Below are 24242 nucleotides of genomic sequence, written 5' to 3'. Positions count from 1 at the left end.
AGGTGAGAGATGCTGTGCCTAGACTTAAAAAATAGTTTAAGAAAACCTAACCAGAATGCATTCTGTCACTCCCTTCAAAATGTCATTAGTAGCTTTATTCTTTTCTAGTGGTCCAGGTATTTGCCTGGAGAATATAAAAATTACCTGTCAGAGCCATCACTGTCAACAACTGTGTGGGAAATGCTGATATTGCTGGAAACATCTGTCTTGCTTGGAGACACCTTTGGTAAACCACTGCCACCTGAAAGAATATGTATGCAAAAAATGAGTAAAATAAACCCCAGCAAAATAACAGAATATTCAGGAAATATTTGGAATTATTAAGAACTCCAACTGGTTCTAGTACCTGGACTTTTGTCATAACCTGCAGCTACAGCAGCAAAAGTGGGGTTTCCATTTCTGCCTGGAAGAGAAGCTGCCTTTGCCAGCTTATGTTTGGTACCATTAGGCTGCTTGGTTTTTGTTTCACTAAAATGAGAAAGAACCAAAAAAAAAAAGAGGGAAAAAAAAGAGTGAGGTTTTGGACTTCAACACAGTTTGATTAAAAAAGCAGCAAGTTAAGCTAGCATTCAAGAAAACGTTTCTAACAGCTCAGCAGCTCATGTAATCGCACATTTTTCCAATCTACCAAGTTGTAAAGCAAGGCAAGATATGCATAGAGGTGTATCTCCAGAAAGGCAGTTTCCATGGGAAGAGGAAACAGCTCTGAGAATAGGGAGTTGCCCCCTGTGAAGCACAGTTCCACAAGTGCTCAGTGCCTGGGAAGGCAGTAGGAGGTAGGATCTGGACTCACTTGCTGCAGCTGCTGTTGACGATGCTGCTGTAAGTGCCTCCTCGTGGCCCAAAAGCAAAGGACGTGGGAGGAGGAGGGGGAGATGGAGAGGCGGGGGTTGGAGAGGGCTGGCGCTGCTTCAGGAAAGCGTCTGCATTCAGGGTTTGCAGAGAGAGCTTATAGAGGTTGTCTGTGGCTATAAAGAGAAACACAAGACATCTTCCTGTAGGAACATCACAGCAAAGGCTTCTCCAACTTCTGCTATCCCTTCTGTTCAAATGCAGGAATTATGAGAAAAGCTGTTTGCCCCCAGTGATGGAAGCAGCAGCTCCTTTATGTTCACCTATGGTTATTCAGGTCTGCTGTTAATTTTCAGAGAGACTGATTTGCAACGCAAACAACCAGGAGGAGGTGAGCTGGTTCCCACATATTGGCTTACAATGCAACCACAAAAACTGTAACAGTGTCCCAAGCTAACCACTGCATAAAGGTGCATTCAGTGTTCCCTCTAAAGGACAAATAATCTAATTAGTTCCAAATTTGGCTGGAGCAGACCTGATTAAGTAAAACCCCATCTACTGTAGAAAATATGTATTTTTTGAGCAGCAATTCTAATTTTCTCCATTTCCCCAGCACCTTCTGAATCCTGCTCATCACTGGAGAGCTGTAGAGTGACCTGTGTTTTGCCCATTTTCAAACCTCCCAAATCATACCAGATGCTATCAATATGGGGCTTACAGCAGAAAAATGGAGCTCAGCTATGCAGTGAAAAGGAGACAGGAAGATCTATAAAGATCAAGCCTATCTACAGATATAGATTGCAGAGCACTCATTCTGCCATTGTCTAGTGATTACTTACAGCTGCCAGCTTTGTGAAGAGGCACAGAATCCCACTCTGGGGGGGGAGAATCCTTTTCCCCTTCTGAGCTGCTGGTGTTTCCCAGCTCCTGTGCAGAACCACTGGGGAGAAATTTTGCTAATACTGATGGTCTGTTCTCCATTAACTTACTGCTTGGACCTATTAGAACAAAAGACAAATCAAGCGTGTGGATAATAAACTGAGTAGCTTTCTTCTCACACCACACTTAGAATTAAGCACTCAGGAGGGGTTACAGACAACAATATAAAACTCTTGAGGTATTTACAAAAAACAGCCTTACACTACCTCTTGTTTTGGGGAGGTTTCTTGATTTAGAGCCACTTGACAAAAGGTGCGGTGGAGAGATCTTGGATGGAAAGGTTTTGCGCTGCTTGTTTTCCAGTGGGGGAGTATAAGACAGTTCCAAGGGACTAAAGGAAAAAAAGACATTCTTTTATTTTAAAGCTCTGAACTACTGAAAAGCATATATAAATATATATACACACACACAACCCACACTGCTTCAGGCATGTATGAGGCTCACTCACATTCCAGAAACAGCTCTCACCATGGAGCTCCAGGATCACAAAACCCATTTTGAATATACAGAGGCAACAAGAAATGGCAGCTGCCCTTTTTCTACTCTGCCCTTACACACCCTTGTCAGATCCCATTCTCCTAATATGCTATTGCCCTAAATGTACAGGATTGTTTTTTTAGTCAATAACATAAAACTACTCAAATGCACTACCAAATTCTATTTGCTATATATTGCTCTTTTTCTCCAGGTATTTGATTTTGTCTCTCAAACTTTCTACGGAGGACCTATTTTCCCCACTTCTTGCAGAAGAATTCCAAGCTAGAGCTCTTTGTGGCCTTTGAAACTGTCACATGTAATGAACTTGTGAGTTATAAGATAAAGCAAAATACATAATTTTAAGAATAAGTAAGGAGGGGACTTTGCCAGGCAATGTTTTCAGAAGTATTCTGAAGAACATTAATTTCTTTTAACTATAGACTCAGTCTCCTATTTATTACAACAGGAAAAACAAAGCTTATATAGCATACCTCTGTTCAGTAAAGTTTACTTTTGTGACACTTGGATACCAACCTGATTTCATACCACTATTTTGGAATTAACTAGCTATAGTAAGACTAAGATTCTTCCAGTTTCCCCCATCTATGTTCTACAATCAACCACATGCCAGTAAGGGACAGGGACTGGCAGTGGCAGCAGCCTCCTTTAATGAAGGATCCAAGACTGTCTTTACGATATTGGAAAAGGAAACTGAGGCTGCAGTTTCCCAAGGGCAGCTAAAGGCATTCACATTAATGCTGGCTCAGGATGCTGCCCCTAGAAACATTAACCCCAGTTTTTGTATGCAATACCTGTTACAACAACCTTAACATAGCCTCTCCTGATTTCCATCGCTGGATTTAGCTCTCACTCATGTGCTGTGTTTCCATTAAGTAATTTATTACTTACAAGCATTAGATATTCCCTGACATCAGGAGGGAAGAGGAAGCTGCTTAAAGGTACCTGTTATTGGCATTTGCCAAACTAGCAGCTACAACAGTCAAATACAGGTATTTTTATCAATCCATCTTCCCTTTCAACATGATACTTTTCCTAGTAAACAACCTTCATGCTTACCTGGTTTTCACATCTACAGGGATTTCTTTCTTGATACTTGTAAGCACTTTTTTGGTTTTCTGTTTCCCTGGGACTATTTCATTTTCAGGTTTTTCTGCTATAACTTTTCCCTTTTGTTTCTCAGGTTCCTATAAAAGACATAACGACACATTAATAATCACAAAAATCAAAGTCGCTCTTGCATCAGAACACACGTAACAGAGCTGAGGAAAGAATGCTGTTGGAAAACGTGAGCATTCTGCATTTTTTTCATGACTTAATGACTTTGTCTATAAAATATAGTTTCTATTTTTTCTATTTGGAGAAGCAGAAATGGAAATAGCAAATTCATGAGCTTCAAGTAGATGTGATATTTGCAAATACATAGCTCCCCTGGCCATAGCCTCTGAGTCTACTTAATAAGATGCTAGCTCTGTACTGAGATCTTTAGTGCACCTGCTGCATGCAGTCCAGGCCACCTAAAACAGAGTTTTCAACAAAGCAAATAATATGAGCAACTTCACAATTCAATTTATAATTTTCTTTAACCACATTTCTAAGACTTTCTAAATATAAGTACATTCTCAAAGAGCCATCCTGAAAAAATCAACAGTAACTTTCAAGCGACAGCTTACTAAACCGTAACCTTTAAAATATATCCCATGGTTTTCTTTTTTCCAACAGCAATAATCCCTGTCCTTTACAAAGTTAAAATTTAAGACATCAAAATTTAGGATCGGTTTTCTTCCCTTTGGCATTACCTCTCCCTTGTCTGTCAGAGTTTGCTTTAGGACAAAATATTTACGACAATCCAACCAATACACAAATTGTAGACATTCGCTTATTACCTTGGAGCATGTGAGCTGAATCAGTTAAGTAAAGGTAGGCGTATTGTATAAGGTAATTAAGTGAACTACACACTGACAAGTTACCACCATTGATCTGAGCCTTCCTAACTGACAAAAGGCATGATTTAGCATGCACCTTAATTATTGAATGAAATTAGCATCTGCACTTTGGCATTTTGTTCTGCAAACAGAACAGGTCAGGAGAAAATTGTCACAATGCTGCTGACAGCTGCTGGCTAATTCAAGCCAAAACCACCTTTTTTAGTCCTGAGACTACAGGACTCAAACATGTTCCCACTCAGAGGTGCAGATTTGATACAGTGAAGGCAGGAACTGGGAAAGGTGATTTTAAATTAACATTCTTCCTTTATTAGGTATTACATGAAACCTGAGGATGGTGTGGGAGAGGGAGACTGTGCTCCTACTCCAACAGATGACACACAGCTACACAAGGGTCTCCTTTTTTCAGCAGTGCCATATACCTCCTTGAGAAGCGGTTCTGTATCTGGGTTGGAGGTTTCTGTTGTGGTTGAAGAACTGTCATCATCTGCCAAGGAATCCTTCAGCTCATCCTCCTGTTGCTTTCCTTTCCCTCTTCTGTCCTTTTCTTCTCGCTTCTTCTGTGGCTTAGCCTTGCGCTGAATTGTTTTCCCTTTTCCTAGAAAGATGAGGATGCCTCAGATTCTCAACAGCAGTACTCAGAGACAGGCTAGTTCCCTCCATTTCAGAGGCTTCCCCATGTGATTAAAGCCTCTGAAGCTTGTTGCCTGTTATGACACACCAACCCCTTTTGCCCCTTTGCACCAAATGTGAGCAAAAGAAGAACAATGATCTCTCATTTATGCTCCTGAGCTGCGTCCCCATTGCCTCTCTGTGGATGCAAGCACCTGGTTGCCTACAATTCCTCTCTGTTCCTTTTAAACACCATAGAATCCAATTTGACAGTTTAACCACATAATATTAGATTTAAACGTAAATTTCTGAGGATGGCAAAATCATCTGAACAAATGAAGAACAGAAGGGACCAGCATGCTTGTCAGTTGAAAAAACCCCAACAAAACACAAAACAACTTGAAATAAGATTACTGTGGATGAGAAAAATCACTAATAGTATTTGTCTAGCAAAAAGGTAAAAAACCTAAATGACCAAAACCTGAAAATCTCACACCTAAGTACACATTCTCCTCCTGACATATTTTATTCCTTCAGAGTGGACTATTCTCAATACAAAGAAACTGTGCGTGTGTGTGTGTGGAGTCTTTGTAAGCTTACCATTGCCTGCTGCTGTGCTCTCACAGGATTTGAGCTTTCACAACAGTCTTATGTCTTACTAGCTGTAGTATGTGCCTTTACTCATAGGAACTTAAGATACCGCTCTTCAAAATAAGCACTCATTTATAAGTCACACAGTGCCTGAATATAGCCTCTTGGATGGATTTAATTGTTCACACAGATAAAGACTCAAGTAGCCTGTGCTGAATAACTGGATTCTGCCTCCTCTGGAATTTGTACTAGCTTGAGCTGGAATTGAGCCTGGAAGCACCATGACAGCTGTTTTATCTCATTTGGCAAAACAGAAAGTTTAAACCAAACCAGAAATGTGCCTTCAGTATTTTGGCAAATACCACTTACATATCAGTGACTTCAAGCTTTGTTTTTTAAGACATAAGTATCAGTGTTTTCAATATCCAGGATGACAAAAATATTTGAGATAAAAATATTCTTTTTAGCGTGCAAATAGATATGTAAATACAAGTAGATCTTCCAATGAACCTTTTTTTTTCCAAGGTTGGCTTCCAGCATACTGGAGCCTCATACCAAAATTTGCTTGAAATGTAGTCTACATTCAGGACTGCTAAACAGTTTAATGTTCGCAATTAGAAAATCTATGTAAAATGTTATCATGACATTAAAATGTAACATAAAGCAGCTCTTTAACAAAAATCTAATGCAGCCTCCACTGCAGTCTGCTAATACCCAAGTATTAGGAAGGTGAAACAGAAGACTATATAGGACAGCAATTCTGCACAGGGTCTTATGTCAGTTTTCATCTGGGAGTTGCTGCTTCTGCAAAAGTTCATGATTTGCTCTAAATACTCATCTAAAGACAAATACCCACGTGTGTACGTAGGTGCAGATAGATTATGGAACTTCCCCTAAGGTTTTACATTTCTACATTTTAAAGAGGTCAAATGGAAATGGGCACACTACATTATCTGGAGTGGGAATATGCTTTTGAAATCAGACTTGGTGATCTCCACACAGTGCATGCAGCTGCACTGCAAAAAGCTCCCAAGTACAAGGGCTGCCTCCTTCTTAGGGGGAGCTAGAAACAGAAGATGTGCTCCAAAGTGCTTTCAGTACATGGACTGGATCAGTCCACTGCACACCCATGTACGCTCATATGCACTCCATGAGAAAGCTGCACCCTCACTACCAGATGCTTTGCTTTCCAGAGCTCTAACATTGCACTGTTTGCCATCATGGACACCATCCACAAAACCTCCCCACCATCACCTCACCTTCTGGAGTCCTATTTAGCCTTTATGGAATGTATACCTGACAAATTGATAGCAGTTCTCTTAATTCTCCCCACCCCCTCCTACCATGAAAACTAAAAACAAAACAGCCCAGAAACACAGTAGTGTATTTCAGCAAGACACCAAAACCTCTCATCACTTCAGTCTCCACTTTGAAAGACAAATGCATCCCAACATCCACTCTGAACTAATTCAGAACTTTCTGCTCATTATCACCTAACAGAGTGAAGCTTTTGTATTCGGTGAGGCACAGCCTTATAGATGGTGCAGTGTTTATACACCTTCCCATGACTCATTTTCTTAAATTTATCTCTCATTAGCAAAATACTATCAGTGCCATTTCTTGCAAGTGTTGGTAGCAAAAAGTGAAAAATTGTTTAGAAACAAACGTATTAACACTAAATCATCATATAATTCTGGGACACAAATGAAATTGCTAATATAAAAATCAAAATTAGAAATCCTACTACAAGAAGTGTTCATAAGAAGGCAGTAACTGACATAATTTCAAAAGTCTAAACATATCTAATATATGAAATTCAATTCACTATTTTAAGCACTACACAACTGGAAAGATGGATAAACAAGCCCAACTCAACTCTAGCCTCATCCAAAAATGAATGTAATGTATAGGCACAGGTGCCTTGTATTAATTCCCTGACCACCTGACATTAAGGATTTTCTACAATTGCAAGTCTGGGCATGAAGAATTCCATTTCCAAACAATACCACAGGGGCTATTTACCCATCACTCTCTTCCCCTCCTCCCTTTCTCCCTGCCTCACTCTTCACAATACACTAGGACAACTTCCTTTTCCCTTCCTCAACCCTGAGCCCCAAGCTCAAAGGGTGGAGGTGGAAGGGATGGATGCCAACCCAAAAACAAAGCAGTAGCAACAAAAAGCATTTTCCTTTTTCAGAGAATCAGGTGTCTAGGTATTACACCTGCTTTCATCAAAACATGCCACTGTTTTTGCAGGAAGAATGACAAGCTGACACTGCACAGCGAACTTCACTTGCCATAAGGTAACACAAGTGATCAAGACACAGGCACAGCACAGGAAGGGAACAACAGAGAAGCATGCCCTTTCCACACTATGAAAACATGACCTTTACAGTTGATTAAATCTTGTCCTGTGGTTTACACAGGAATCGTCCCATAGAAACAGAATTATGTTACCTTTGTTTTTTGCTAGTGGAGATGGGGGCTGTTCTGTAAACACATCAGGGGAAGGGGATTCTGGGTGGTCAAAGTCTTTTTCCATAGTTTCTATGAGCCCAGTGAGATCTGAATCCTCTGAGCTGTGCCTTCTGCTGTTGGCACATTCGCCCTGAGGCGGGCTGAGAAGCGGGAGCTGTGGCAAAGCACTTTCAGTCTGTTGCTCTTGCTGCTGGGGCCCGGATGCTGGGGATTGCTGGAGGGGCTGCTCTGCCAAAGCTGGTGCCTGCTGCTGCAGCAGCTGCTGGTTCTGCCTCGTCCCCTTGGCTCTTTTGCCTGCGGCATGAGTCTGAGCTGTGGCACCTGAATCCAAGGTAAAGGGGCCCGTTCTGTTTACTGACTGCATGGAAGCTGCTTGTGCTGAAGTCCTGTTAGGTATACTTGAACTGGTTTTGGATTTGATGTTTTCCACATCAGGAGCATTTCTATTGCTGTGAAGGTGTGCTGTTGCATTGCATTGCTTATGATTCCCTGCACCGGATCGTGAAGACGAACTGCCAGCTCCATAAATTCCTCTGGACGAACTGTGATTAGAATCCGATCCAAGTGTATTCAAGCTGGAAGAGTAACACGTGTTTAAACATACTCTACAATGTTTCCATTCTTCACCATGAAAACAGAATCACTATATCCAAAAGAAGTCTTGAACCATACTATTCTTGGCATACAACCGGCAAAACCACCTAAAACTGGTTTGTCAAGTCAGTAGCTTTTACCATTTCCTGTTCACTTGCCTGCTGTACATAGGAACAGAAACACAGTAAAATGACTGTGGGAACACTGAAAGATGATGATCTTTACTTAAGACACCTAAGGTAGGAACTTCTGGCCTTCTCTCTCTTTTTTTTTTTTTTTTTTTTGCAGTCTATACATTTCATTTTTGAGAATATTAACGGGAAACTTGACAAGGTTTGGGTTTTGGTTGATTTCTTTTTTTCATTACTTTTTTTTTTTCCCCCAAAGAAGAATATTCCTCACCATCACAAAATACATCTTTTCATCAAAGCCATCTTTTTACAAGCAACTGTGGGGATATCTTTATTCATTCAACTGTTCTAGAAAGAACTATTACTTTCTTACTGGCCTGATAACTAAAGAAGAAATAAATGGCAAAAGTACCACAAGAAGCCCAAATATTTACTTACTTTCCATCAGATGAAATTCCAACTATTCTCCTGAGATCAAGTGGCCTTCCCATATCAAAGGGAGGGTTTGAGGCCTCAAAGGACAAGCGTCTTCTAAATGGCTCCCAAATTCCTTGAGCTTCTAGATAGGCTGTTCCAATTACCAAGAGAAAGAGTACGCTGCACAGAAGAAAGGTAGTCATCTAAGAATTTATTTCTTAGTTTTGAGTATTTAAAAACTAATGACTCTAATCACATAAGACAAAAAGTTTATATCCTGTACTGAAAATACTAAAATTGCATCTAAACCACAATTTTGTCTGATAGAAACATAACATGCACGAGATCAGCATGATATGCAAATCACCAGCACTGAGAACTGGAGTTAGACGCAAGCCTGACGTGCAGTTGCCAAACGTATCAATCCAAAAGAAGAAAAGGTGGACTTCAAAACCTGGAGCCACAGGCATGTAACTATTCAAAGCAACAGTGATTTAGGGAAGGCAAAAATAAACATCACCTTATCAAATTAAAAAAGCATGGACTATACAAACTCTTGGTGTTCATTCCTAGAAATTAAGGAGAGCTTTGCAGTGATATGTAAGAGTTATTTCAGTGGCAAATAGCAAACACGTACATGCTGGCATCCTAAAAGTTAGAGGCAACTTATGCACAGGAATCTTGGAATATTGCAAAATATATTAGGACTTCTCTCTAGTTTGCTGCTAAGAAGGATTTTTGTATTTTTAGGAAAAAGACACAGTAAGGGACGGGATTAGTATTCTCTATTGTTTGTAAAGTCTAATTAACAAATACAGCACATATAAAATTATCCAAGCAAACTATACTTATGAGCTGACAAACATTACTTACTCTGTAAAGAATTAAAACCAAAATCAGCCTACATTTCTAGCACATATATAGAAGAAAACCACATAAGTACTCACTCAGCACTTTAAGTAATGCAGTGTTAGTGATGACACAAAATTTTCTAAGTAACAGAAATTTTCCTCTTACTTTGGAAAATGCAGTTTCCTCACTAAACACTGCATTAGTTAGGAAAGTGCTGAAGAGTCAAAAAAGAAAATGAAGTGGGCAGTAACTTTATCTCCTCTATTTCTTTTGTTAACCCCTACAAGGAAAGACAGCCTAAGTGAACATTTGCAAAATGGAAGAGCCAGTAACTTACTGTGGGGAAAAAACGGAATATGATATGTATGTGACAATGCTTTGGATTTGCAGTACACAGAAAGACCGCTTTTTCTTCAGAGGTATCTACAGTGCCAATACATTTCACACTAATGAAAAAAAACCAGTATTTGTTGCCACTAATATGTAAAAACTCATACTGATAAGTTTTTATGCTAGGGTTTTCTCTGCACAAAAGCAGTAGCATAAAGTGTCTCACATCTAAGAGGTGAGCAGAGACAAATGGTTTATAACGCTTGATTTCAAATAAAAATAGGTAGAGGTTACACTATGAAAATGGTGGCATTTCAAATTCATAATTCAACAAGCAGTTGAATAATGAGCACATGTCAGTTTGCTGAGGAAAAATGTGCATTAATATCCTACTATGTAACCTGTGAGTGCACAGTGTTGCAAACAATGTCCTTCAGGTTCTCAGAAATCCCATTATTAGCATCACCAGTTGTCTGTCATATAACAAGTGGCAGCAAAGTTAAATTCATCCAAGGCATCTGCTAAGCTCATTACAGTGACTGCCTTATATCTCTCTCTAAAGCACAATACTCCATAAAGATGCTTACATTTCTACAGGAATTCACTGCCACCAGTGCCTTAATACCTAATATGTTTCAAGTTCACTTATTTATCGAAACCCCTACAGATTATCAGGGCTAGCAGGAGTATGCATCTCACTTAAGTAAATAAGTTCAGCAAGAAGTGTATTATTTCATCCTTGGTTTGAGCAGGAAGTCAGTACTCCTCTGCCTTAAACAGTTCACACTCACTATAGGAGTGTTTATCAATTTGATCACCTTTCAGGCTATTTTATTTTACAATTAGATCATGTGCTGAATACCCATGTGTTTTTCTGTAACCCATACTTGAGCAGTGGCAATTTGTGCCCATCATACAGCAGTAGGAAGAAACACACACACAACCTCATTATTCCTGAGATGATTATGTACAGTGCCAACTCCCAGTTGGGCCTGGGCAGTGCTTCTGCACACGTTGCCAACATGTGATATGGAAGCGATGCATTCAAGATAAATACAAATTCAGAGCCTCCTGCAGTGATGAATTTTAATTCACGTATAACTCTGGAAGCAGTGAAATCTGGTGTAAACCTGGAAGCAACATAAAGCACGTTAGAGCTTTTCATATGAACAGCACAAAGGCAATTTTTTATAACTCATAAATTACAAATTAAAAAACCCTTAATTCAACTCCATCAATTACCACACAGCCTAAAAATACTTATGTTATCTTTCAAATACCTCAAGACATTTTTGACTACGTTCATTAACATCTTTGCTTAATACATCTGATTCTAGATTACTCCTGAGTTACCATATGAAGTTATAATACCTGAAAATAAGGTTTATAATACCTGAAAATAAGGTTTTACCACACCTGTCAATAAAGGTATGAATGCAGTAAACATGTAACAGCAGGTCTAAGTAAGTAATGGAACCAACTACTACGTGAGCTATAAATTTTTAAACACTTCACCTTTGAGTCACAAACCTGACTTTTCAAAAACATCACCACTACATAATAGTCTCATCACAAAGACTAAGCAGAAATACTAGTGAAATACTATATCACTGCAGCAATATTTCATACATCCACCTGCAGAACAGAAACAACTTCTGAACTTTTTAGACACCATTTTCTGAATAGTTAACTTTACAACAAAGCACTGTCAAAAGATCAGTTTGGTGCAGAGATTTTTTTACAATAAAAAATGATAGAACTACACAACCATAGTCATTAAGGCAACAGACAAAACACTCAAGACTAAAATAATGTGCATTACTATAAAAATCCTTGGACCAAAGGCTCTCTTATACATACTGCAATGCACCAAAACCATATGCAGGTCTAGGTCCCATTTGCATTCACAAGTTAAATGAGGGAAATTTATATAACCCCATATAGTAACATTATTCCAACGCAGCAAGTTATACTTACTGGATAGTAATAGAACTAATACTGCAGTCAGTCATAAAAACATGGTATAATGAAAAATCAAATAGTGTTTGCAAGAAGAGGGATAAAATGTCACAGTTGTATAACATTGTACACTCAAAACTTCAGTAAAAAGCCATCAGAAATTAACCAAGAGACTTTTCCTCTGAAACAAAATTAAAATTCCAAGTGTAACACTCCATTTAGATGTAAGAAAGAAGACTTACAATATGACAATGTCTTTAGAAGCATTGGCACTTAGTGCAAATTCCTGACAGTTAACTACTTTAAATCCATATCCTTCACATGTGTAGCCGCTGATTTCCATTGTTTTCACATTAATCTGCAGCTGCCCTGTATTTTCCACTTTAAATGTTCTTCTCAGTGTGAAATTCGGTTCTTTGTATTTCATTTCTGGAAATGAAAAGCAGTGGTTAGTGTTATGCTAAGCAGATATCCTTCACTACATTCATATTTTACAGCAGAAGAGAGTTCTGTCAGTATTACAGCATAAGAGAGACAAGCAATGTCCATGGAAATTAACTGGCAGGAACATCTCTGCAGCCAGATTCCCATCACTGTCAAGGTAGGGCACTAGTACAATTCCAGAGCCTCTAACTCATCAGGAAAAAACCACAAACCCCCTAACCTCTGACAGCACTGCTGCCCCACAAAGAAATCACCTAAGCTGCAAAGTTCTTTGATGTACTGTCAATGTTGTGGTATTCTGTGAACAGTCCCAGCAAGAGAAGAATTAAAACGTTTTTTTGTTTCTTTTTTTTGTGTGTCTTAAAAATAAAAATCCATGGCTTAACTACATATATCTTATTAATAAAAAAAAATTCCTAACCACAACAGGTAAAAGCTTAGGCATAAGCTTAGGTATAAGCTTTACTTCAAGTTTTCTTACTCATCCCTCACAAAAAGCAGAATAATCTCAGATAATAATTAACATGGCACTTAGAAATGTCTGGAAAACTGCGAAGTAGCAAAGTAGATTTTAATACCAGATATAACTAAAATTCTTTTACCAGTTTCTTAGATAATATAGGTACTCTTAGTTCTCCTCTCAGAAGCAAGCCCAAGGCCACAGAGCAGAAAACCTCTCTCTGATCTCAGAGTAGAATCTGGCTGGGATTTAATTTTCATCAAGGAACATGCGCAACTTTTTTTCCCCAATGGCTATGTGCTTGAAGATTATGAAGGTGTGAAGAAAAGAAGTACACAGGAAGTTACACACATGATCCAATTTGTATTAAATTTAGGCACTAGAGATTTTGCTAGTAAATATGGTAAGGTCTTTCTCTCCTCTATCTTGAATTTAAGTAGACAAAGAGCTTCTGTTTTCTTTCCTAGTTCTCATGTTAAAACAAAAAAACATAATGTATTTTGTATTCTGCCTAAATAAAGTAGCTGAATTTCTGGGTCATTAGAAGAGGGGAAAAATATTTCCACACATTTCAAGTTCTGCACATAAAATATGATTTCTTTTCTATTCAGCATATAAGCTCAAGAAGTACTCACTTTCTGAACAGTCTTTTAATAATGCTTCTGTGATTTTAAAGCGTAATGAATTTCCTGGACCAGGAGGTTTGCCTGCAACCTTCAAGCTCTCAGTTGTTCCTTGTCCTTCTACCATTATGGCATCTACTACAGTCAAATTATTTCTGTGGGAAAAAAAAAAAAGGAAGAGGGGAAACATTCATAAAAGCTTCTCTATAGACTATGTGTCTATATCCCAAATCTGGAGAACAAAAATATGATCTGTCCCACAGCTAATTCCCCACATTATGAGCAGGGGTCCCAAACGTAGTGTTTGCAAGACAAAACTCTAAGAAATCACAACATAACATACAAATACAAACCCCAGTGAAATACTAGTTAAAATCTGTATCTCTTACTAAGGCATCACACCCGCTACAAAAGCGAACTCAATGCTCTTTATTAGAAAGACTGAACTTGCATTATAGCTTGATCTGGCAAAGGGCATCTCTAACCAGACCCTTCTTTCAAGAAATCAAGTCTCCATGTAGTGGTGGGTGAGAGGCTGGACATGACCCAGCAATGCACACTCACAACCCGGAAAGCCAAACGTGTCCTGGGCTGCATCCAAAGCAGCACGGCCAGCAGGGCCAGGGAGGGGATTCTGCCCCTCTGCTCTGCTCTGGTGAGACCCCACCAGGAGGGCTGCACCCAGCTCTGGCGTCCCCAGCACAGGAAGGACACTGAGCTGTTGGAGCAAGTCCGGATGAGAGGCACCACAATGATCAGAGGGATGGAGCACCTCTGCTATGAGGAGAGGCTGAGAGAATTGGGATTATTCAGCCTAGATAAGAGAGAGTCTCCTGCTGACCATACAGGAGCTCCAGTACTTAAAGGGAGCCCATAAGAAAGATGGGGACAAATTTTTTATTAGGCTCTGTATTGACAGGAAAAGGAATGATGGTTTTAAAACTAAAACAGGGTGGGATCCAGATTAGATAGAGGGAAAAAAAAATTACAGTGAGGGTACTGAAACACTGGAACAGATTGCCCAGTGAGGTGGTAGATGCCCCATCCCTGGAAACATTCAAGGTGAGGTTTGACAGGGCTTTAAGAAACCTGAAGATGTCCCTGGTCATTGCAGGGGGGTTGGATTAATGACTTTTAAAGGCCCCTTCCAAACCAAGTCCTTCTGTGATTCTGTGGTAAGTATAACAGTGGCCTATATATTTTTATTACTGAATATGTACTGAATACAGCTAAAATACTCTAAGACATGTCACAATTACATTTACATTAAATTTCTGCAGACACATAGGATTCTACAATCATTCTTGTAAAAGCAATAGTTTCTTGACAGCTGATCACAAGTATGATCTTATATATAAATAGAAAAACAGAGAAAAACTCACACGTATTTTAGAAATATCACTCTTACCTGATAACAATCAATGATGATACAGTTTTATTAAGAACTGGAGTGAACTTTACTTTGACAGACTTTCTCTCACCAGGTTTTAATATTAGACTTAAAATGGAATGACGAGCCAGGCCCTTTGTAAGTCCCACAGTGGTTTGTAGGGGTTGGACCTTAAGAGGGTGGGGAAAACAAAGCAACGCTTTAAAAAATAGGACATCTTTACATGTATTTGATAGAAACAGTATTATTTTAGCTAAAATATTGGTCTTGTCCTAAAAAAAGGATATTACTCAATGATATATTCTGGTTTTTTTAATCAGAAACTCTGATAGCCAAGAATTTCCCTACTTCTTAGTAAACCGCTCATGTTAATGGAGAAGCAGAACAACACAACAAATCAGAACTGAGCTAAACTTCACCCATGAAGATTCATAAAGTTCTAGTGGAATAAAAAGATCAGAAGTTGTTACATATATATTTTGAACACTAAATTAGTATCAAGCCATTCTGGAATATTTTTTCTCCTTGGAATTTTCCATTGTTCAGCAAACAAAACAGAAGACCTACTCAAGCCATTTTTTTGAGTTTGCCATTTGTCTTCAGACACTGAATAAGCATCGAATGGTAATCTAAAACAAACTGCAAATGGAGGGGGAAAGTCAGATAAAAAAAGAAGTCCTTAGAATGTGGCATGCTCCATATGAAAAATCACACACTTAAAAGTAATCCACAATACTCAAATCACTTTAAAGAACCAACAAAGCAATGGAATAATCAATTCTTTGCTAATTTTAGAACTAGTAACCACTACGCTGAAGAAAATAATCCTGTCAATAAGAGAATAAGAAAATAGATCTCCTGTAACTTCCACAGTTGCTTTATGTGAGCATACAGAAAAAGTGACACGTTTTTAATTACATTTGAAGAAATATTTCTTTTCCCAATTTCCTGATATCCAACAGATTACATTTATGTTACATTTTCCACACTAATACCTAAACTTGAAGACATATATGACTGAACAATTATTAAAACATTACAATACCTGAATTTAAAATTATCAAGAATGAATTGAAATACTTACACAATTTCTGAAGACCTGGAACTCTAGAGTCTTCTGATTGAAATTAGTTGGTTTACTCAAATTAAACCTGAAATGAAATTGCAATTTTTTCTTTCTCACCGATCAGGGAAGGTAATGACATACTTGCATTTACGGATTTTACCACTAATCAACTATCTATGGTAGCCCAATATGCAGCTGAAAGCATGACCTGATTTTTTTTTTTCTTATTTTCCCCCCCGTTTTACATCAAGTTAAGGAAGAAATGTAAACACACTTTAGCTCAGTTAAAAATACAGAAGTGTGTTCAATGGCAATAGAGTCACTTCTCAGCTGGCCTAATGATTCAAATTTTAGAGGCCAATACTAACTACCAACACAACTGCCATATCACACATATCTTTCCTTGTAAAACACATTTTTTCTGCTGAGTGAGAACATCCCAAGGATTCCACAACACTTACCGTTCTAACAGCTTATCAACAAAAGTGGATGGGTTAGAATACAGAGCTACTGGAAGAAACTGAATATACACAGGAGCATCAGCTGGATTTTCTAGAAAAATTTCTTCTTCCTATTCAGAGAGAATTTTTTTATAAGTTTACATTACCATTAATGCAATTAGAAACACCTGTTAAAATGACACTTTCACAAAAATAACTTACTGAGGAGCTGTTTGTGTTGGTAAGAGGGAAGTTTAGACGGCGTGGTGAACTAAGGATGGAAGGCCAGGACATTTCTGCTGTAATTTTCAATCGAACATCCTTCTGAAGATCTGTGTCTACTTCAAATACAGCATTCAGTCTGGAGAAACAATTATAAAACTCACTTTTATATTTTGCAAATGTGAAACAAATTTTGAGAATATAACTGAAATTCAGATCAGTAAGAAAAATAACCCAAAACATATTTGATGATTTGCAAAGGTACAAACACTAGGAAGGAAAAATTCCAATATAGTATCCACAATCTAGAAAATGTATTTTGCCTGCACACATACAGTAAATCAGTACATCTACACTAAATGCAATGGATACACAGACTGTGCCTGCACACCTGTCCAATAAACCTAAAGCAAATCTGAACAAGTCATACTTGGTGCTAGCCACTATTTCCATCAGTTAATTAAGTTCTTTGCTACTAAACAACCTCCACAACAGACTTGGGTCTCCATCTCCTACAAGCTCTCCAGCATGAACTGAAACTAAACTAAAAGTACTGAGTTGTCCAGTCAGCAAAACAGATGAAATACTAGGCTTCAAACCCAGAGAAATATTTTGGAGAAATTCCCAATGTCCAACCCCTCTGTTTTCAGAAGTTGTCTCTCCTTTCCCTGAATGATCCTTTGGACAACTGGGTAATCTTAACTCTCTTTAAAAGTATTAAATACTTTAAAATATATTATAATAAATAATATTAAACCATTGTAAATTCAAGCTAGAACTGTTCCTTAATATTTAGTAGCATTCTCTGTTATTGTTCTCTTACTGTAGGGGATAGAAGATTCTTGAAAGCTACTGGTATGACTAAATAGAGGATTTTGTTTAGAACATATTTTCCCAGGAGTTAACAATCTATCACCGTTATAACACAGAAGTGATAACGTGATAAAAAATTCACAGAAGTGAATTTTGTTATTCTATTTAGCTGCATACATACGTTTTGTTTCTTCACATACCTTTTTTGAAAGGGTAATCTGGATGCTATCAACACAAAACACAGACACACACTTGCTATTTATGTTAACTCGTGTCTCTTTGAGATTAAATCAACTTTATGTATGAGAAGGCAGATGTTTAAAAGGTATGTAGCAGTCTACAGAGTTTAACTTTTCTAAATATTAAGTAGCAACCATTAATCTTTTCAAGGTGAAATACAAGAAAATTTTGTAATTCACTGAAATGCAAAAATCCCAGTATAGTAATAAGAGAAAACCTTATGAAATCTTAGAAGGGATATTGAGGATACTGTTTTAAAACAGTTGAAGCAGAGATACTGAACAATCAGTATAATCTGGTTTTGGAAATTTGCAGAGTAGAGACTGCCTTGCTGTTACAATCTTTTCATGAACTCCAGCAACTCAGTGAATAGTAACTTACAGTGCTTTCTTTAATTTGAGCAAATTATTACTGTTTTTTAACTTTTAAAACGTTCTCTTTAAAGGTTTTGCAAGGAAGGCCAAGCAATTCCTCTTGGCCTCCTCTCAAAGAGCACAGCAATATTAAGGAGCTTTGTATTCTATCACAGCACACATATCACAGAATTTTTACTGACTTAAGGCCTGAGCAAACAACAGGAAAAAAACACTTACCTATGGCTTGAATTCTCTTTTATTTCTGTCCATTCTTTGAATAAATTCTCATGCAAATCCCAGTCAGAATCCCATGCATCTTCTTGCATTGCTATGCTGTGCTGAACTTTAGATTCCGCTGTAAGAAATGTGTTCTTATAAATCTTCAAGCAAAATCATTACTTAAGGAGAAAAGAAAACTTATTTTAAATGCTTTTCATTATAAAGTTGAACTTTACTTACATTTAGATAGAAAAGGCAATCCTACATAACAATGATCTCCACATTGTAAACCAGGATCAAAATAAATATTTGCAATCTGCAAAACACGTTAAGAGCCAATCAGTTAAACAGCACAGTAAATCTAATGACTGAAGAAAAAAAAAAGGAAGATTTCTGTTGAACACAGAAACCTAACATATGCTATATAGAAAAGAGAACTTATAAACGTTTAGAAATAAGACATAAACAAACCTTTGATTTTTTTCCTGGCTCTAAATCTTCTTTATTACTTCTTAGCCTCTTATAATAAAACCTTACATCTTCTGACAGGGACCGTATGTGTTGTATTTTCACTTTCTGAGAAAAGGAGTTCATAATGTTCAGGCTCTGGTGAACTACTTTCCCCTAAAGAAAATAAAAGGAAAAAAGTCTGTGGGATTTTTCCCTAGCATATGTATGTATTTATGCAGGCTGGCAAAGACCATTTCAGCACTGCTGAAATGTTAAATTGAGATTTTAACTATGCCATCATAAAGAAATACCATTTGCAACATTTCAAGATAGTAAGTTTCTGTGAAGTTGAATTTTTTCCACCATCTGCTTCCAAACACAGTTCAGCCTTCTTTGAAAATTAATAACACCTGAAGTATTTTGGAAGAGGTAGAACAACAGCTCCACTTAATCAAATCATGATAAAAAAAGGGATGAGAAGAGGAAAGGCAAGAGAAAACTTCAGTTTGTTGCGCCTCCTATTACTAAAGGGAAACAATCATTTTGTAAAAGATCACTGCTAACAATTAGAAATAGTAATTAGTTGCTATTAATTAGAAATAATCGGAAAGGAAGAGTAAAGGGAAGGTATAATTACAAAAACTAGAGATGACAGAGAGCTTTTAAAATTCTCCTTCCTGCTCCCAAATGCAATTAAGACACTACACACCAGAACTACATTTAAGAAGAAAAAAGGAAGTTTTTTCCCCATATCTTTACAGCCTGCCTCCATTTCTGAGTAAAACATTATTTTACCTTTTAAGCACAGAAAATGTAGTTTAATTGTCATGATCGAAATCGTTACAATGCTCAAAGCTCTACCCCTGCCTCAGTTGTAAATCAGTGATTCTGTGGTCATGTTTTACATCTCACCTCTGATGCCTCAAGGCATCACCTCAACACCCAACCCTGATACGTATAGAGGAAACAAATAATAGAAACAAAAGCAGAAGAAAAGTGCAACTTGGGACTGGTGGGTAGACTTCAGATTTACACTAAAAAAAAAAAAATCAGTATGAGCAAATATAAATATCCAAGACTATCTTTTAATTAACATGTTTTTCTTGTTCCCCTTAAATAAATACTTTATAAAAAAATTCTCAATGTTTAAGTGGAGACATGGGAGAGGTCTTTTGCAGGTTCAGAATTTGACTGTGGCCTCAAGAATCAGTCACATATTGCAACAGTCTCAATAGTAGTAATTGCAGAGGGAAAGAAACGACAAGAATAAATCCTTAATGGTACGGTTCTGTTAAACTGAATTAGGAGGTATGTCTGAGCTTCATCTGTGGATTCCTTTGAGAAACCAACTGTCACCCATGGGACAAGATACAGGTTTGTTAAAGTGTCTAGAGCAAATAAATAGTATTTTACTAAAACCTTTACATAGCATTTAGACATGAATCAACAGACAAGGGGAAAAAAAATGTTCAGCAGTAATAAGAAAAACAACAACGCCATTTAGCAAGTATGAGCTTTGATCGGGGAAGAGTTAAGAGGTGGCACTGTGAGGTGAAGATGACACTATGAAGCAGAAGTCAACACAGCAAAGATTTGTTTAAATCAAGACACTGACCTTTACAAGGCCTGTATACACTGTCAGTGTATTGCTGACAACCTTCAACAGAATACCAGAAATCACACTTAGGTACAAATACACTAAAATTATAAACAGACAGACAGCTCTGGGAACCAGGCAGCTGCAGGAGAATTACATCCTAAGTATGAACTGAAAAGCATGTGTTACTAAAATAGTAGCACCTAGTTATTCCTGGATGGTGTAGCTGTCAAGTTTCTCTACCGTACACTAAAACAAAAAGAACTGACGCTATTTTAGCCTTATTTTTGTAAGTAATAAAGGCATTACAGAAGAAATGCAAGAGTAGCGTGGATTCAGTGAGCGTAAGTTTAGTTTGAAATGAATCCAAGAAAAAGTAAAAGTAAGTCTGCTGTTAATGTTTTCAAATATAAAAAATGCTAAGTGCTCAACTAGTGGAAGTAGTAAGTGAAGCTGACTGCTCTGAAAAGCTTGGGGCTTTAACACAGTGAATAGTCTATAATCTTGTCAAAGGTGATAATTACATCTGAATCCATACTCCCAAACAAAATGCAAGAGGCTAAAGATCCCCTGAATGAATAATTGTCTGAAAACATTACAAGAAAGAGCGTGAAGACAAAAATCACAGTAATCTAGGGAAGAGAAAGAATGACAGCTAATGATAACAAGGAAGGAAGCTAATGATAGCAAGGAAGCTATAAGAAGTAGTATCTGCCAAAACAAAATAAAACGAACGGAAATAAACAAAACACCCCCCCTCCAAAACTGCAAAACCAAAACAAAAAAATCACAAACAAAACAGAGGCCCCCCAAAAGCTGGTAAGATTGTGGACTTATTACTATGAAATACTGAAAAGTTCTCCAGCCACTTCACCTAGAACAAACTCAAGAGATTAAAAACATATTACTTCTTTATGGTCCAACATGGTACAAAATATTTTGATGTGGCACTCAAAAGGGACATCCTTCACATAAATTCTTTTTCATCATAATAGTCATGATAATAATATTTTCTAATAATTCTAGTAGATACAGATAGAGAATACAAACTGCTTTATTTCCAGTGAATGAAAGGGAAGTGGATCTTTAAGCTATTTTAACTTATCAAAAGCATATGAAGCAGTTCATAATGAAGTTCTAGATGTGGCACTCAGTGTATTGAGTATCCATATAATGGTGAGGCTATATAGTAAAAAAAAAATTACACCTTAAAGATAAAAAACAACTAGTGATCTTTGCAACTGCAGGCGTGACTGTTTGACCTCAAGAGTAGCAAAAGACTTCAGAAGAATTTGTGACATATGAGATGGAAGACAGAACATGTGGCAATTGCAGCAAACATTCACTGAAGTCCTGCTGACTGACCTATCTTCCTCTGATGAGATCTATCCCATTACATGAGTATTTCAAGATCTCATTCAAGTGGGCTTTTGAGGAGGTGTAGGGACAACTCATGCTTGGAACATAAGGTGGAAAAATCCCAAACAACCTCCCAAATAATGACAAACTGATAGTAATAGTTCAGCAGCACAATATCTCCAGCAATTTGACATAGAATTCAGGACAGTGGTCTGTCTCCCTTGAAAAGGGTATATGAAGAAAAAACACAGCAAGTAAACATTTAATCCTCTACAAGTCTCTTACCGGAAAAGAAGGTGGAAGCAAAACATGTTGTGGGGAGCAGGTCAATGAGCCTACAGCAATCACAGCCTTCACTGGTATAGTTAAAATCTGGACAAAAACAAACAAACAAACCAACCAAGAAAAATTTTGAATAATCCCATTCATTTCCAGCCTTTAAATGCCTCTTCCACTTTTAAACCGCACAGAATAACAAACCCCTGAAATTCTACAATTAATGTAGTCTAGGATTACATAGACATTTAAAACATGGAGACATGAATTAAGATTCCAACCCATCATCATATTCTGAACAGTCACTCCATACTGTCAGAAAGCACCCCTTTAATCAGCCATCCTCAGTTCTTTTCTACATGGAATAGAAAAGCATACTGAAAACACAAGCTCCTCAATGGGGTATTATACAGGTCTCGTTTGAATGTTTTGTTGGAAAACAGGAGGCTAACATCTTTGAAATAAATGAGGGAAGAAGATATACCAAACTTCCTGAACCATGCTGTTATTGTAATACCTTGAGATACACATAGAAAAAATAGCATGGAAGGGATGGCAATGAGATTCAAATATCAACACAAGTAGAATAATTTGTAAAAATCAAGAAAATAAAATGCTTCAGAATCTGTAACTGAAGGGTCACACACATGTGTGGATACACTAAACAAAGCTTAAAATCTCTGAAAACTGGCAGAAGTTGGGAATTTCCCACTTCCTGTAGCACCATCAGAACCATACAATCAGTGATATAATTTCCTGACTTCATAAGCACAGAGTTACATTTGGGGGGTTTTTTTCCATATTTCACACGAAGATATTAAATACAGGTTGCATTATTTATTAGACTGTCTCCTGCAAAAACAAGGCATATGAAGTTGAGGCATCAGGTTATTCCCTCCCATAATAATCAGTGCAAGGATTCTGTTTCAGCAAACTGTGGTGAACTGCAGTATGGTTTAGTGGGCATGGTGGTATCCAGTCTTTTCAAATCTTAATGATTCTCTGACTCTCCAAAACAGCTTTCACATTGTGTTTTGACAAAAAAAGGCTGATATTACAGCTCAGTTGCAGTAACTGATAATGTGTGGAGAAGCACATTGTCAGTGCATGATACAGCCTGAGATCCACACACTGATGCTCTGAGGATGTGTCATGTCACTGAAGAACCCAAACCACAAAGCATTAAGTCAGATTTTAAATGGATATTTCTGAAAGCTGGATGAAAATCATAGTAACAGCATAAGGAACATTCCTGTTGTATGATGCAGGGTTAACTTGCAAAGATAACCTGACGTCTGGAGTTCCCCTCCAAACTCAACTTCTCCCTCATGCTACAGTCTGTCCACTAATACAACACTTTAAAACTACACAGATCTTTTGGGCAACACCCATTTATTATACAATAAATATACCTCATAATCTGTCGTGATTTGTACAGCTCCATCATGGATTCCTTCCAGTTCTTTTGCTATTAGATTTACTCTGAACACTGCATAATAGCCTGATGCAAGGATCACCTGCACATAGTAGAAAAGGTCAGCAATGGATTCCATTAAACAAAGAGAAATTCCACTAAAACCAGACTCAAAATCCATTTAATTAATCCATTTACCACTGTCAGTGATAAACAAAGAGTTCACATACATAAGAGACTAACACAAAAGTTATCTATTGCTTATGGTGATAAATTTCCACTCATCCCAGATTAATGATGAACATCATCTAAGGGTATCGAGATTGCTTAGATTTGCAAAGGGTAAACTTCAGAAACAGCAATTTGAATATGAGGCTGCTCCTTAAAATAAACTTACAAAGCCTACATGCTTTATCATACTCAAGTTCAGACAAAAATTAAGAATTATCTCTCCCCTGCTAAAATGAAACTGAAAGGAGTTCCAAAGGTTTGTCTCTTTTCTCCCCTTCTATATCTATCTTTAATCAATGGATTCAAAGGTTTACTTACTGAAGACTGATCGGATGCAGTAGCATTTTGTAATTCGTGGTGGTTTGCAATTATTGTTGTTCTGTTTCCCTTTTCAGTTGTTAGAAGTTCTACGGTCAAACCATCCCCTATAATATGCCAACTTTTTATAGCCAGCTTAAAAAGAACAAAAAGTACTGTTTTCAGTAACAACACTGATGTAAATTTTT

The 24242-nt window shown here is 37.6% G+C and overlaps 1 protein-coding gene across 1 annotated transcript in view; it reads right to left on the bottom strand.

Moving 5' to 3' along the window:
* TMEM131 (transmembrane protein 131) overlaps positions 1–24242 on the bottom strand; it is a 93091-nt gene that overhangs the window by 6778 nt on the left and 62071 nt on the right. Inside the window, exons 17-38 of the mRNA XM_040055027.2 lie at positions 24055–24189; positions 23504–23608; positions 22101–22187; positions 18881–19033; positions 18650–18725; positions 18428–18545; positions 16782–16920; positions 16581–16690; positions 16138–16204; positions 15072–15223; positions 13676–13818; positions 12379–12565; positions 11122–11307; positions 9017–9175; positions 7833–8428; positions 4595–4770; positions 3286–3413; positions 1938–2062; positions 1632–1790; positions 794–968; positions 347–468; positions 145–241 (exon numbers count right to left, since the gene is read on the bottom strand). Of these exons, the coding sequence (XP_039910961.2) occupies positions 145–241; positions 347–468; positions 794–968; positions 1632–1790; positions 1938–2062; positions 3286–3413; positions 4595–4770; positions 7833–8428; positions 9017–9175; positions 11122–11307; positions 12379–12565; positions 13676–13818; positions 15072–15223; positions 16138–16204; positions 16581–16690; positions 16782–16920; positions 18428–18545; positions 18650–18725; positions 18881–19033; positions 22101–22187; positions 23504–23608; positions 24055–24189 (3395 nt within the window). The remainder of the gene's footprint in view (positions 1–144; positions 242–346; positions 469–793; positions 969–1631; positions 1791–1937; positions 2063–3285; positions 3414–4594; positions 4771–7832; positions 8429–9016; positions 9176–11121; positions 11308–12378; positions 12566–13675; positions 13819–15071; positions 15224–16137; positions 16205–16580; positions 16691–16781; positions 16921–18427; positions 18546–18649; positions 18726–18880; positions 19034–22100; positions 22188–23503; positions 23609–24054; positions 24190–24242) is intronic.

The sequence above is a fragment of the Hirundo rustica genome, chromosome 2 (assembly GCF_015227805.2).
Source record: "Hirundo rustica isolate bHirRus1 chromosome 2, bHirRus1.pri.v3, whole genome shotgun sequence".
Lineage (NCBI taxonomy): Eukaryota > Metazoa > Chordata > Aves > Passeriformes > Hirundinidae > Hirundo > Hirundo rustica.
Note: the sequence above shows the minus strand (reverse complement) of the source record. Positions and strands in the feature narration are given on the sequence as shown.